Raw genomic sequence first — 16,248 nt, 5'->3', positions numbered from 1 at the left:
CTCTGCCTCCCGGACCTCAGTTCTCTTGCTGCAGTTAACTGCTCTCTGGTGTCCCTTCCAGCAAGTAATTCTATAATTACCTGAAATCTGTCTTGTTCCAACCTGAAAACTGAAACACAGCCTTCCCTAATGAGATGACAGCCGTTCTCCCTCTTCTTGCCTCCTGTCTTTATGTCCCCCAAACATGCTCACAAATAGATATACAATGATTTTTGCTGGCCGTTTTGGTGTGATGTGCGATTTTGTGTTCTAATTTAAAAGCATTGGGGAGCCCTGGGGCGCTTTATTCTGTGCTTGTAATTACTGGTTAAAGCCTGTTTGAAGCATGTACGCATGTGAGGATGGCTGGGGACTTGCCTACACTGGCATTTCAGCTAATCAGCTGTATAATATTGTCTACTGGTAAAGAATCATAAAATTACAGATTTAAAAGCTTCATGCAAATCAATAAAGCACGTTTTCTCCTCTTTGTAGAACGACAAGAAGCAGCCGGGAATAAATTGCCACCTCTAATTGGCAATAATCAAATTCAAAGACACCTAAGAAAAAGCGTGCAGTGCCTCAGGTAGTGGTATTAAAAAAGAAAGAAAGGAAGTTTCTGTGAAATTACACTGATGACATTTTTCACACAACAAATGGTCTATATTTAACCGAATACTACTTCTTTTGACAGCAGAATGCATGTCAGAAATACTGAAACGTGGCTATCTCAACCCAAACTGCGCACAGGCGAATTACCTGCGGTTAATTCACAGCAAGCCTTAATGATGTTCTAAATTAATTCAGTTTTTACACATTCTAATTCCATCTACAGAAATTTGATCTATTCTCTTGGTCTCCCTAAATCTAGGGCCATCATAAAATCCTGGGGGGTAGAGCTGTAATAAGATATGAATGGGTCTCAAACTTGGGAGTGCATAGAAGTACCTGGGTAGCTCATTAACATGCACATTCCTGGCTTGCATTCGCCTAGAGATGCTTTTTTCTGAAAACTTTATTGAAGCATAGTTTATATATCATATAATGAACCCATTTTAAGAGTGTAAGCAATGATTTTAGCAAATTGACTACGTTGTGCAGCCATCATCATAAATTAGCGTTAGGCTCCTCATGTCCGTGTCCACCCACTGCCTCAGGAAACACTAATTTCTTTTCTGTTTCTGGAGACCTGCCTTTTCTGGACATTTCATATCAATGAACTCAAACAATATGTGGTCGCTTGTATCTGGCTTATTTCACTAAGCATGAATGTTTTTGAGGTTCAATAAATCAAAGCATGCCCCGCCGGTGTGGCTCAATGATTGAGCATGGACCATGAACCAGGAGGTCATGGTTTGATTCCTGGTCAGGGCACACACCCAGGTTGTGGGCTCCATGCCCAGTAGGGGGTATGCAGGAGGCAGCTAGTCAATGATTCTCTATCATCATTCATGTTTCTAACTCTCTCTCCCTCTTCCTTCCTCTCTCTGAAATCAATAAAATCATATATTTTTAAAATATCAAAGCATACATCAGTAGTTTATTCCCTTGAATTGCTGAACGGTATTCCCTTGTCTGGATGTACAAAACTTGACCCATTCCCCAGGTGGTACACATTCAGACTGTTTCTGTTTGGCTCTCATGAACGATGCCGCTGTAAACTGTTGTAAGCATGTTTCTGTGGGGTGTGTTTTCAGTTCTCTGGGGTAGGTATCTAGGAGTAGAGTCACTGGACATACCTTGATTTTATGTTTAACTTTTTGAGAAAACACCAAACTATGTCCAAAGTGACTGCACCACTTTAAATTCCCACCCCCTAGAGATTTGGGTCAATAGGGTCTGCAGTCTGAACCAGCTTCTGGGGAACTCGGATGATGTTGGATCAGATATGTCAGAACAGCAAACAGCAGAGTAGAAGTTATGGAGAAGTGTAATGACATACTGAGCATTCTACCAGAATTCTGGCCCAAATGGGTTTTTCCTTTGGGTTGTGAGGTAAACTGAAAAGGCTCCACCGCAATCATAGGCTCTCTCCACGGAGCCAACAGGAGAGGTGGTGGGAAAGACAATTTACAACTCACCACAAAATGATGCTCGACTGCTTCTCTCATAACTTCAACCCAGGTTGCCCAGACTTTAAACTTTCTAAATTGCATGGCTCTTTACAAAATCCTTGATCACTGGTTTAAGACAGCACAAGTAATGGGAGATGGGATTTAGTAAGTGGTTCTTAAGGCTGCATTTCCTTGAGAAAAGCATGGGCTCCCGGGAGCAGGGAACGGCTTGCTGATGAGCCGGCCCCTGCTCAGCAAGCAGTGCTTTTAGGGACTGCTCCTGGGGCGCAAGGAACACACAAGCTGATTGTGAGGCCTCTGATCACCGCGCGGTGCTTGCTGGGCCAGGAGACGGTCAGGGGCGAGAGCTTTTTACCTCCAAGGAGAAAGCCAGCACGACGTCTGACTTGGAGAGCTGGTTCTCACTCTCCTCGCCCAGGTCTATGATGGAAGCGTTGTGGCTGCGCTTGAGCTTCTGAAGCTTGAACTCGCCGCCCTTGGACACCGGCATGCTCTCCAAGTTGGCCATGAGCAGGTTGACGGACGACTTCAGCTCCTCGATGTACATGTTTTCCATTTCTTTGGATACAAACTTGGGGAATTTGCGTTCCTTGCAGAGAAAAAGCAAAATATGAACAGAGGAATAAATAGGGAGCAATTTACATAGGTTTACATCTTAAAGCCCAGAGTTAGGATAGTACCCACCACCCGGGAGCTTTGCACGTGTTAGAAAAATGTTCAGTCTAGTTGAGTAGACAGCTGCCGGCCTTCTAGTTATAATCCCTAATAGTTACAAACAGACATGAGCATAGAGTAAGTAAGGGTTTATTATAGTTCTAGTCCCCCCCATACCCCCAATTTTCTCTGATTTATGGAAAGAAAAATGGGGTGATATTTTTCAAGTCCGGATTCAGTTGAAACAGTTTTTCTTATACAATTGGTTGTTTTTAATTATGTTGTCAGAAAGACACCTTGGAAAAAAATGGCGGCGGTATAAACGGACGTGTCCTGTGCCTTGTCCTGGAGCAGATAAGGGTGAGCAGCTGAAACGGGTAACATGCAGCCCGAATAGGCAGAGGATTTTCAGCTGAGAGACTGTCTGCAGCTAGGAAAGACCGAGAACCCCCAGGAAAAAAAAGGACGGTTGGAGACTGCGGCTGAAGCCTCTCCTGGTGCGCCAGCTAAGCAGCGGAGACTGCGCCATCTTGGGTGGTTGTTGCCGGCATCCAGAGACCAGCTACTAACCTGGGAACAAGGGATCTCAAGCAGCGTCACTGCCTGAACTCAGACTAGCACTGCTTCTTCTCACGGAAAGGTTGGACATCCCCTAAAGGTGCGGTTTGAAGTTCGGGTTGGAGGGAGGACCAAGCTCGCGCGCGCGCGGGGCGGAATCTGCGCCCCACAGAGTCTGCAGCCGTTGGGACCAGCGTGACCCACGAGTGGGGAAGGGGCCCCACAGGGCTGCTGGCAGAAGGGAACGCGAAAAATGAGCCCATAGCTGGACTGGATGTAAGGGAGCAGCCTTGGACTTTGCCAATCTGCTGGCTGCTTGGTGCCAGGGGTGAGTGAGCGCGCGGAGACTGCGCGCGGAGACTGTGCGCAGACCTGGAAGGTGGAGGCTTGCGAATTCGCACAACTATCAGGCTCTTGTTACAGTTCCCCTTAGATCCGTGCATTTGATTATTAAACCCAGTGCATGGGATTCCCCAGTTGGGGTCATTCACAGAGCCTGTAGGGGAAAGTTCTTTTTGGGGAGCCTGGGAAACAGCGGGCAGTGGCAAGGAACCAGCTCTGGGCAGTGGTCTTTCCTGAATCAGTTCCCAATACCATAGAGGAAAAAAAAAACAAACAAAAAAAACCCCTACTGATAGGACTTATAGCCTCGGAGGTCAATCCAGACACACTGCCACCCAGAGGCAGAGCCACGAACTGTCTCTTCTGCGATCACAAATAAAGGCAGTCTGGTAAACAAATAGAAGCTGCCTTAAAATCAGGTCTGTGGTTTACTGCACGGAGGGACAGTGTATCGCAGGGAAGTTCAACACTCCCCTGAATGCCTGGCAGGACTGAGGCGTGCCAAAAAGAAGAGTGGAAGATCTGAAGCACCTTCACTTCTGAATATTTTTATATATATATATATATATATATATATATATATATATATATATATATTTTTTTTTTTTAAATTCTTTTTTCACCATTTCATTAAGAACCTATTTTATTTATTTTTTATTTTTTATTTTTTATTTTTTTCATCACTTGATTTTACCTTTTTAATTACTACATTTTTTTAACCAGTATTATTGCTATCCTTTTACCATTTTTTCAAGTGTCATTTTATTTTTTATTATTTTTTTTAATTTTTCTTTATTTTATTTTGGGATTAGTGTTATACACACTATTTTCATCGTTCCTTTAGCATCATTTCTCTCTAGCTCACATTTACCCTTAAGCCAAAACTCTCTTCCTCACTTTTCCACTTTTGTTGTCCTGTTTCTCGTACCCTATTCCTGCTTTGGATTTTACCTATTCCTTCTTTCTAACCACTGTCTAAATTTCACCCTACTTATATATCTAATTTCCAATCCCTCGCTCTCCCCATACAAATAGCCTCTTCCCCACCTCTATTTCATTCTCTTACTTTTTTTTTTTTTTTTTTTGTATTTTTGGTTTTTTTCTTCTCTCCCTTTTCCCAATCTCATTTCGGCACTCCTTTTTGTTTTTTATTTTTCTCTTTAATCTTTTTCTCTTTTTTCTTCTATATCCCCTAATTCTCTTTGCTCGGGGGGTCACCTTTATTTGGGGTTATTAATATCGTGAATGCATTTAGTTTGTTGCCTTGTACGTTGTGCCTTGTTGTGTTGTATTTTGTGCCTTTGAATCAGCGCAGCAGAGAGAGAACTACATAACCAAACACCTTGAGAAGAGAAATCATGGTGAAACAAAGAACCAACCCAAATATGAGAGAAAAACAGGCATAATCAGAAAAGGAAGTAAACGAAATGGAGGCAATGGAGGCAAGCAACCTGTCAGAGAAAGAATTCAGAGTAATGGTCATAAGGTGGATGAAAAAAATGGAAGACCAATTCAACAATATGTGTAGGAACCAAGAGGAAATGAAGAAGAACCAAGAGGAAATGAAGAGAAACCAAGAAGAAATGAAAAACGACATCACTGCCATAAAGAACTCAATAGAAAGCATCAACAGTAGACTAGAAGAAGCAGAGGACCGCATCAGCGAGCTAGAAGACAAGGTAGAAAAAAATACCCAAACAGAACAGCTTCTAGAAAAAAAAATTAAAAAGCAGGAGGAGAGCCTAAGAGAACTCTGGGACAATGCTAAACGAAACAACATCCGAATAATAGGGGTGCCAGAAGGAGAGGAAACTGAGCAAGGAATAGAAAACCTGTTTGAAAAATTAGTAACAGAAAATTTCCCTGATATAGGGAGGAAAAAACTCACACAAATCCAAGAAGCTCACAGAGTCCCAAACAAAATGAACCCGAAAAGACCGACACCAAGGCACATAATAATTAAATTGGCAAACACCAACGACAAAGCAAGAATCTTAAAAGCAGCCAGAGAGAGACAGAAAGTTACCTACAAAGGATCCCCCATCAGACTAGCGACCGATTTCTCAACAGAAACACATCAGGCAAGAAGGGAATGGAATGAAATATACAAAGTCATGCAAAGGAAGGGTCTGAATCCAAGAATACTATACCCAGCGAGGCTATCAATCAAAATTGAGGGTCAAATCAGGAGCTTCACAGACAAAAACGGTCTACGGGAGTTTATTACAACCAAACCAGCAATGCAAGAAATGCTACAGGGTCTGCTGTAAATAGAAAAAACAGGAAACAAAGAAGGAACGCAGCGGTAAAGAACAAAAATGGCGACTAACAAGTTTCTATCAATAATAACTTTAAATGTAAATGGATTAAATTCCCCAGTCAAAAGGCATAGGGTAAATGAGTGGATAAGAAAACATGACCCATATATCTGCTGTCTACAGGAAACCCACCTCACAAAAAAAGATGCACACAGACTGATGGTGAAGGGATGGAAAAAAGTTTTTCAGGCCAATGGAAGTGAAAAAAAAGCCGGGGTAGCAATACTTATATCTGACAAATTAGATCTCAAAGTGAAGGACATAAAAAGAGATCAAGAAGGCCACTTCATAATACTAAAGGGAGCAGTCCAACAAGAAGAAATAACTCTGGTAAATATATATGCACCCAATATAGGAGCACCCAAGTACGTAAGAAATCTTCTGGAGAAGATCAAGGGAGAGATTGACAGCAATACAATCATAGTAGGGGATCTTAACACCCCATTATCTCCACTGGACAAATCCTCTAAACAGAAACTCAGCAAAGAAACATCAATCCTAAATGACTCACTAGATCGGATGGAATTAATTGACATCTTCAGAACATTTCACCCCAAAGTCACAGAATATACATTCTCCTCGGGTGCACATTTGTCATCTTCAAAGATAGACCATATATTGGGTCACAGACAAAGTCTCTTCAAATTCAAGAAAATTGAAATCATATCAAGTATCTTCTCAGATCACAAAGGCATAAAACTGGAAATCAACTACAACAAAAACAATCCAAAAAAATCAAACACATGGAGACTAAATAGCATGCTATTAAACAACGACTGGGTCACCAGTGAGATCAAAGAAGAAATAAAAAACATCATGGCAACAAATGACAATGAAAACACAACAATCCAAAACCTATGGGACACAGCAAAAGCAGTCTTGAGAGGGAAGTTCATAGCTCTACAAGCCTACTGCAAGAAACAAGAAACAATGAGAATAAATGACCTAACTCTACAACTCGAAGAATTAGAAAGAGAGCAACAAAAAAAGCCCACTGTAAGCAGAAGGAAGGAAATAACAAAGATCAGAGCGGAGATAAACGACATAGAGACCAAAAAAACAATACAAAAGATCAACAAAACCAAGAGCTGGTTCTTTGAAAGGATAAACAAGATTGATACACCTCTAGCCAGGCTCACCAAGAAACAAAGAGAGAGGACCCAAATAAACAAAATCAGAAATGAAAGAGGAGAAATAACAACAGACCCCATAGAAATACAAAGGATTGTTAGAAAATACTATGAACAACTCTACTCCAACACACTAGACAACCTGGAGGAAATGGACATATTCCTAGATAAATACAACCTTCCAAAACTTAACCAGGAAGAATCTAAAAATCTCAATAGGCCAATAACTATGGAGGAAATCGAAGCAGTAATCAAAAAACTTCCAGCAAACAAAAGCCCGGGGCCAGATGGCTTCACAGGGGAGTTTTACCAAACATTCAAGGAAGACCTAAAACCTATCCTCCTCAGACTATGTCAAAAGATCCAAGAGGAAGGAGCACTTCCCAGCTCATTCTATGAAGCCAACATCACCCTAATCCCAAAACCAGATAAAGACAATACAATGAAAGAGAATTACAGGCCAATATCCCTCATGAACATAGATGCCAAAATCCTCAACAAAATCCTAGCAAATCGGATCCAGCAGTACATCAAAAAGATCATACACCATGACCAAGTAGGATTTATCCCAGGGATGCAAGGATGGTACAATATCCGCAAATCAATAAATGTGATACATCACATAAACAAATTGAGAGAGAAAAACCACATAGTCATATCAATTGATGCGGAAAAAGCATTTGACAAAATCCAACACCCTTTCTTGATAAAAACTCTCAGCAAGATAGGAATTGAGGGATCATACCTCAACACAATAAAAGCCATATATGACAAACCCACAGCCAACATCATAATCAATGGGCAAAAACTAAAACCATTCCCCCTAAAAACAGGAACAAGACAGGGATGCCCCCTCTCACCACTTCTGTTCAACATAGTACTGGAAGTACTAGCCATTGCGATCAGACACGAAGAAGAAATAAAAGGCATCCAGATTGGAAAAGAAGAAGTAAAACTGTCCTTATTTGCAGATGACATGATACTGTACATACAGAACCCTAAAGACTCCATCAAAAAATTATTAGACTTAATAAATGAATTCGGCAATGTAGCAGGATACAAAATTAATGCTAAGAAATCCATGGCATTTCTTTACACCAATAGTGAACTTACAGAAAGTGAAACTACAGAAGCAATCCCATTTACCATTGCACCAAAAAAATTAAAATACCTAGGAATAAACTTAACTAAGGAGGTAAAAGACTTATATGCTGAAAACTACAGGACACTGAAAAAAGAGATAGAGGAAGACATAAACAGATGGAAGAATATACCGTGTTCATGGATTGGTAGAATCAACATCATCAAAATGTCCATACTACCCAAAGCAATTTATAGATTCAATGCAATCCCCATTAAATTACCAACAGCATATTTCACAGATCTAGAACGAACGTTCCAAAAATTCATCTGGAATAAAAAAAGACCCCGAATAGCTGCAACAATCCTCAGAAAGAACAAAGTAGGTGGGATCTCAATACCAGATATCAAACTGTATTACAAAGCCACTGTTCTTAAAACAGCTTGGTACTGGCACAAGAACAGACATATAGATCAATGGAATAGAATAGAGACCCCAGAAATCAACCCAAACCACTATGCCCAATTAATATTCGACAAAGGAGGCAAGAACATACAATGGAGTCAAGACAGTCTTTTCAATAAATGGTGTTGGGAAAATTGGACAGATACATACAAAAGGATGAAACTAGATCACCAACTCACACCATACACAAAAATAAACTCAAAATGGATAAAAGACTTAAACGTAAGACGGGAAACCATAAAAATACTAGAGGAATCCACAGGCAGCGAAATCGCAAACATATGCCGAAGAAATTTCTTCTCTGATAAAGCTCCTAGGGCAATGGAAACTAAAGAGAAAATAAACAAATGGGACTACATCAAAATAAAAAGCTTTTGCACAGCAAAGGAAACCATCAACAAAACAACAAGAAGACCCACTACATGGGAGAACATATTTGCCAATGATACCACCGATAAGGGTTTAATTTCCAACATTTACAGGGATCTCATGAAACTTAACAAAAGGAAGATAAACAATCCAATAAAAAAATGGGCAACGGACCTAGATAGACACTTTTCGAAAGAGGACATACAGAAGGCCGAAAGACATATGAAAACCTGCTCAAAGTCACTAATTATACAAGAGATGCAAATCAAAACGACAATGCGTTATCATCTCACACCTGTCAGAATGGCTATCATCAACAAATCAACAAACAACAAGTGTTGGAGAGGATGTGGAGAAAAAGGAACCCTTCTGCACTGCTGGTGGGAATGCAGACTGGTGCAGCCACTGTGGAGAACAGTATGGAGCTACCTCAGAAGACTAAAAATGGAACTCCCATTTGACCCAGTGATCCCACTACTAGGAATATATCCCAAGAAACCAGAAACACCAATCAGAAAGGATATATGCACCCCTATGTTCATAGCAGCACAATTCACCATAGCTAAGATTTGGAAACAGCCTAAGTGCCCATCAGCAGATGAGTGGATTAGAAAACTGTGGTACATATACACAATGGAATACTATGCTGCGGTAAAAAAAAAGGAACTCTTGCCTTTTGCAACAGCATGGATGGAACTGGAGACCATTATGCTAAGTGAAATAAGCCAGTCAGAGAAAGATAAATACCACATGATCTCACTCATTTGTGGATTATAGAGAACAACATAGACTGATGAAAAGGGACAGACTCAAAGACTGAGAAACAGCAATCAGGCTATCAATCCCCAGAAGGAAAGTAGGGGAGGGCGGGGGTAAGGGGAAGAGATCAACCGAAGGACTTGTATACATGTATATAAGCCATACCAATGGACATGGACAACAGGGGGATGGGAGCATGAGTGTGTGTGGGGGGGAGGTTGGGGGTTAATGGGGGGGATGAGGACACATTTGTAATACCTTAATTAATAATAATAAAAAAAAAAGGATAACTGAAAAAAAAAAAAAAAAAAAAGAAAGACACCTTATTTCCGGATATTTATAGAAATGTTCTCACATAAATAATTCAAAAGGAGCTCATTTAAGATGTTTCAAATGTAACCTGTGGCTATTTCTGAAAGAATAGTTACTTTTCTCAAAAAAAAAAATTGAAAAAATTAATGAAGCAATGAAAAGCATGAGTAATATTATTTAGAAAAGAATATAAAGCAATTCAGTATCAAAACAGATCATTTTTCACTTCCTTGCTTATGGATTCAGTTGTAACAGTAATATGCCTTAGTTGTGCTATTTATTTGTGTGTTCGTGCCTCTAGGGTTGTCCAGGTGCCTTGAATATACTTTGGATTTATCACCTTCTCAAATAATAATTTCCTACTTGAAACATCAAATAGCCCTCCCTAGCCACGCTCTATAACTGATCAGGTGAGGGGCAAGACAAATCAGTTTGATAATTTTTATTTATTTATTTGTTTACTTATTTATTTTTTGCCAGGAACAGAAAAATCCAATTTAAATTGGCTTGAACAATAAAAGGAATCTATTGGCTTGAAAATGTCCTGGGGTAGACCCAGCTGTAATCAGCGCTCAGGTGGCATCACCACAACTGAATGAGTTTTGACTCCACATCTTGGTTTGGGTTCCTCTGGGTTGGCTCCATGCTCAATCTTGCTCCTCTTAATGTCACAAAAAGGTTGCTAAAGATCCAGACCTCACAACACCCCATCACAAAAGGAAGAGTGAATATCTCCTCTTGTAATGCCCCTGGAAGATGAGAGTCTTTAATTTGAGAATTCTCTCCCAAAAAGTCTGACTTATGTATATACTGGGAACCAAAGGCCAGAAGCATGCTGTGCTGAATTGCTTGGGCATGAGTTATGTCCTCCATCCCCGAGGCTGGGGGTAGAACTCTACCTAGATCACAGGAATCTGAATAGGTTTGCCAATTCTGGGTGGCAAAAAATAATATGTCTATTACATGGGTAACTGATTCAAAGTCAACCAATCAGTACTATTAAAAGGCCAATGATCAACCAGATTTATTCTCTCAACAATTGAACTGAGAGATATTGAGTTTTCAGTGAGTGGTGGAGCTGAAACAGTAGATTATGCAGATTCATGAGTGGCTGCCATATTGGACCTGGTGGAAGCAGAATAAGACCCCTGGCAAAGGAGAGAGAGAAAGATGTAGAGAGAGAGGAAGAGAAGAAGAGGAGGAGGCGGGAAGAGAAGAGTGGGGAATAAGATGTCTAGAGTCACAGGAAAGGAGCTTTGACTTCCACTGGTGTTGTAATTCCCACAAAGTCTAGTTATTCCTTTTCCACTCTAGTTCCTTGAGAGTCTCTAATTTTGCTTTCAATAATTCCCCCTGCTCCCTAGTTAGCTAGAAGGGTATGTCTTCCTTGACACTATAAAGCTTCACTCAGATTCACACAGGGGCTTCTCTATATAGACTCAGAGGCACATTTTTGCTGTCAGTCTTCTTCCTACAGAGACCGTCATAGTGTTTCCCTTTCCTTTCCTCCCTAGGTAATTCTCAGCCTTCTTGTCACCTTGCATGTTTCAGCCTCAAAACTTAACTTCCCTGGGGTTGGGTCCTTTATTGTATTTTTATTGTATTTCTTAGCTTACCTTCTTGGTAACATTATGATAATTAATTAATATTATAAAATTTACTTGTTCAATGTTTGTATGTCCTTCTGGGCCACAAGGCAGGACCATACCTCTCTTGATACCTCTGCTGAATTCCTGATATCTAGAATGATGCTTGGCACACAGTAGATATTCAATACATATGAGTTGAATAAATGAATGATGGCTTGTCAAAATGTCCATGGTAAATACCAATGCAGCTAAAACTCATCAGTGAGAAGCAGGTGAAGAGATGATGAACTACATCTGGAAGAACACTGAGATTCTGCTTTTCCATGTAAATGACTAAAGGATCTGAAACCAACCCAGCAGCCTTAGAGTACCGATTCCTTCTGGAACCTCTTGGTGCAATTGTTTCCTGCTTTACGGTTGGGCTCAGCCCACTGTGTGGTGCTTTCTGAACATTCTGTGAGTGAAGAAGTGAGGGGAGAAGCAGGATGGATGCTCTGAAATGAGATGATAGGCAGATGAGCTCAACAGGAGCTCGTCATGATTCAATGCAAAGGTCTTATTTCTCTAAAATTTCTGCATGGTGGGCTTGAGTTTCATCATTCTTGGATTCATCAGGACACCTCAAAAACTTGGGTACCCTTTATGGAAGGAGATGGAAATGTGAGGACTTGGCTGCTGGGCCATCATCACTTGGAAAACATTTAATGCCATCCTGGCCCAATACTAGGCACAAGATGATTGTGATGTAAGGATACAGACTGTTCTCCTGGAGGTTGCAGCGAGTGGGGGGAAATATCTACGAGGAAGCAGCAAAGCTGATGTGGTAATGGAAGTCTCCGAGGTGTGAATGCTTCCTGAGAGAATCGGGTGGCTTCCAGAGGAGGTGACCCTTGGGCTAAGATCTGATCGACAAAGAAGAGCTTTCCACCAGGATGAGTTAGTTGAGACCGGGCCACTGCTATTTTCTCCTTTCCATGGGAAACACAGTGGGCAACCATGAACCTCAGAAGGTGTACATAACTGTACGTGGCCACAAAATATTTTCCATTTCTTTTCGAAGATGGCACTTGTGAGAGTAAAGGGAAAAATGAGGTAGGTTAATTCATAGTCTCGAGGGCTATGTTAAAGGAGGCCAAACAGCAAAGGCTACATCCTAACAGCCTGAGGGCTGTTACACTGACCTCTCTCTTTTCTCTTCATATTGGAGCACAAACCTCCTAACTACCTGGGATTCTTGGACAGCTGGGTACCTCTGATTTCTACTGGCAGCTGCTGGCCTTCAAGTCGCCATGGAGATAGCGAAAAAGCCATCATGTCTACAAAGTGTGTGCTTTCCTTCTAATCAACCTTGAGAGACCTTACCATCAAGTGCAGTCCTTTTGTCACAAGCATCTTCCGAGACTACTCAAGGCCTTTTAACTCTACAGTCTGGCAGCTTAGGAAGAAGACCCAGTGGTCACTGACAATATCACTGTGGCCTGGAGTTAGCATCCCCCAAACTTCCATGCAGCAGAATATTGGAAAAATCCAAAGAATGACACTCCTCTCAGAAGTTAGACAGTCCCCAATGACATCATAAAACAAGGCACAGAAAACAGAAGTGTGCAAGGGGCAACAAGGTCATTTTTCTACCCTGAGTACGTAAGCCTGGAGAAGAAATAGCATCCTGTCAACCTAAGCTGAGGTTCTTGAGGGGAGTTTTGAGCAGCAGACCCATCACAAACACATTTCAACGTGAAGTTGTGCCAAAATAAGGAAAACAGAGTCATCCATCTTGATTGTACTTTCCCACGCGTAAGAGTAAATTAGCCTCAACGAAAGGATTGCTTTTTCATTCTGCGCTATAAAAGACAGAGCATACGGGTGAACAGTCTTCCAGGGAAAATGTTAGCTGGACATTTATTTTTGTTTTGGGCTGATAACATTCCTCAGTGGGGAGGCCTCCCAAGGACAGTTCCCACAGGCGAGTGTGTGCTCGGCAACATGGAGGGATTTGGGGAACATCTTGAAAAATGGCATTTGAAAGTGCTAACAGCTGTCGGCCATTTGCTTTGCTTTTCTGCCTTTGCATTTTTGCCCACAGAGGATGAAGTGGGTATGTGTAAAAGCTAACAAGTGTACTCCACTCTAGCGGATCCCGAGACCCCAAGGGCTCAAATGACATGTCCTGGTGGACAATCAGAAGAAAGGAAGTGGCAGAAGAACACTTCCTAGACGCGGGAGCTCACCAACAGTGGTGCAGTCATTCAATTCCATCTCTAAAGCGCTTCCTGTCATGTGTCGGGTAGTATGGTTGCTGTGGGGGACAAAGGAGTCAGCAGAGAGGCAATGGTATGAGGGGCCATGGCAGAAAGCAACCAATCAGACACCGTGTGACACATGAGGTAACAGAGGATGTGCGGGGTACAAAAGCCACCAGGGAACCATATCCCAGCCACATCAGCAAAAATGATTTCACCTCCTTTGAATCTTGGGTCTGCTACTTACTAGCTGTGTGACTTTAGATAGCTTTCTCAATCTGTCTGAAATTTAGTTTCCACATTAAAAATGGGGATATAATAAATCTCATAAAGTTATTGTGAAGAGTAAGAAATAATAACTTTAATTCCTTTGACCACTGACTGTGTGCATGTGTGTGAGTCCATGTATATATATATCATGTATCCATATATGTATACATATACACATATAGTCATACTCATATATATATCCACATACACATATGCACATATACATATGCATATGTACATGCACATATACATATATACATACATATAAGCATATACACATATACATATATGCATATCCATATACATCAGGCACCATGCTACCACCAACAATGCCAACAATACCACTAATAATGATGGTGACTGTAGTAAAGGTCATGATACTAGTTGGCATTTCCTGAGTGGTAACTGTACTGGGCACTAGTCTAAGAAGTTACGTTACCTTATTTAATTTGTCAAACAACCCACTGAGTCTAGTGCTATTATTTATTTCTACTTTCTAGAGGAAAACGAGGCTTAGAAGTTAAATCAGTCATTAGTAGAATTGCATTTGAAACCCAGAGACCATGTTCTTAGCTACCACACAGTAGGGAAGAGCTGAGGTAAGCATGATGGGGCTCTCAGCACAGTGACCCTCCAAGCATCGCCTCACGTCCCAGCATTCAGCACAGAGCTGTGACAGCTTGTCCTCCGCAGCAGTGGCCGCTCCACAATTACCAGTGAATGTGGGTGGTGGGCAGGGGTGTGGCCGCTCCACTATTACCAGTGAATGTGGGTGGTGGGCAGGGGTGTGGCCACTCCACTATTACCAGTGAATGTGGGTGGTGGGCAGGCGTGTGGCCACTCCACTATTACCAGTGCATGTGGATGGTGGGCAGGGGTGAATTAAGGGGGCGGGGGGGGGAGTGTGTTAAGAAAGAAAACGAAGGTCTTGGCAGTAAAGGTACCACAGTTTCCTGGGTTGGCTTCTTTACTGAAACCTTTCTTTGAGTGGCTTGGTCTTACTTCCTCAGCTTTTATGAATTGGATGGACTTCCCGTCACTGGAATAAACTTCAGACGACCTCTTGGCATTTAGACTTTTCCTTAAACTCAGATCTCCCTGGGTTCTTAGCTCCCTGACAAAGGCCAGGGTCGGGGAGATGCTCCCTATACAATTCTTTCAGGAAAAACACTGAGCTCAGCCCCTCTGTGCTCACGGATACTGTACCACTTCCTGACGCAGGGAGGATGCCGGGTACAGCAAAATTAATGTATTAGCTAGGAGCAGCATCCTTCTCTGGTAGGGGAGGAATCCATTGTCTGAGTTTTGGCAATGTATGAAGCAGAACTTTTCCATCAGGGAAATGTTTGGATATTATTTCTTTCCTGGGGGCATAGTCTCATCAATGTTTGCAACAGGACCATGGAATGAGATGGAAATTTTTCTCTGCAGAGAATAGGGGTCTAAATGGCAACTTCACATTTAAATGATAGCCTGAAAAAACAATGCTATTTTGCATCCAGACCTCTGCCACTAATACTACAAAAGCTGTATTGTTTGTCTTATCTAATTAGCCCAAGAGTGTTGGAATTTTACCCTAAAATGTGGCCAAAAGGACTGACAAATATCATAGCAGCACCAATGCACAACCTGCCTGTTTAAACTCCAGTGTCATTTACTGATCACACAGTTTAAATAACTTAGACTTAATCCCTGGGTGAAATTTGGGGACCCTTTATTATCAACCTGAGAGGATTTGGGAAAACGTTTGAATAGGGATTAAGAAGTCTTTTCTACAAGATTAAAAAAAAATACATTTAGTGCTCATGGAACTTTGCAGGCAGCATATGTCTGGTGTTCACAGTGCGGGTGAGGGCAGCGGTTCCTGCCTGAGAATTCGTGGGGCGCTGGTGTGATGGAATTGATAGGTACTGTGTCAGGACTGTGGGTAGGGGAAAGCCACCTTGCGTTCTTCTCTCCTAAGAAGAAAAGGCAAACATGAGCCTTTCATACGTGTGCGATGATGAGAATGCTGGGGGCAGAACAACCTTGGGTCCTTCAACCTCCTTTCCAGATTCCAAAGAAATCAAAGTAGAAAGGACTCAGAATTCCAGGAGCCAGTTCTGCC

At 41.6% G+C, this 16,248-nt stretch overlaps 1 protein-coding gene across 17 annotated transcripts in view; it reads right to left on the bottom strand.

Annotated features, from left to right (window-relative positions):
• CADPS (calcium dependent secretion activator) overlaps positions 1 to 16,248 on the bottom strand; it is a 457,537-nt gene that overhangs the window by 241,216 nt on the left and 200,073 nt on the right. For all 17 annotated transcript variants that reach the window (XM_036331698.1, XM_036331680.1, XM_036331681.1 and 14 more), the window contains exon 5: positions 2,410 to 2,643. In XM_036331698.1, coding sequence (XP_036187591.1) covers positions 2,410 to 2,643 — 234 coding nt within the window. The remainder of the gene's footprint in view (positions 1 to 2,409; positions 2,644 to 16,248) is intronic.

The sequence above is a fragment of the Myotis myotis genome, unplaced genomic scaffold (assembly GCF_014108235.1).
Source record: "Myotis myotis isolate mMyoMyo1 unplaced genomic scaffold, mMyoMyo1.p scaffold_m19_p_13, whole genome shotgun sequence".
NCBI classification, from domain to species: domain Eukaryota; kingdom Metazoa; phylum Chordata; class Mammalia; order Chiroptera; family Vespertilionidae; genus Myotis; species Myotis myotis.
Note: the sequence above shows the minus strand (reverse complement) of the source record. Positions and strands in the feature narration are given on the sequence as shown.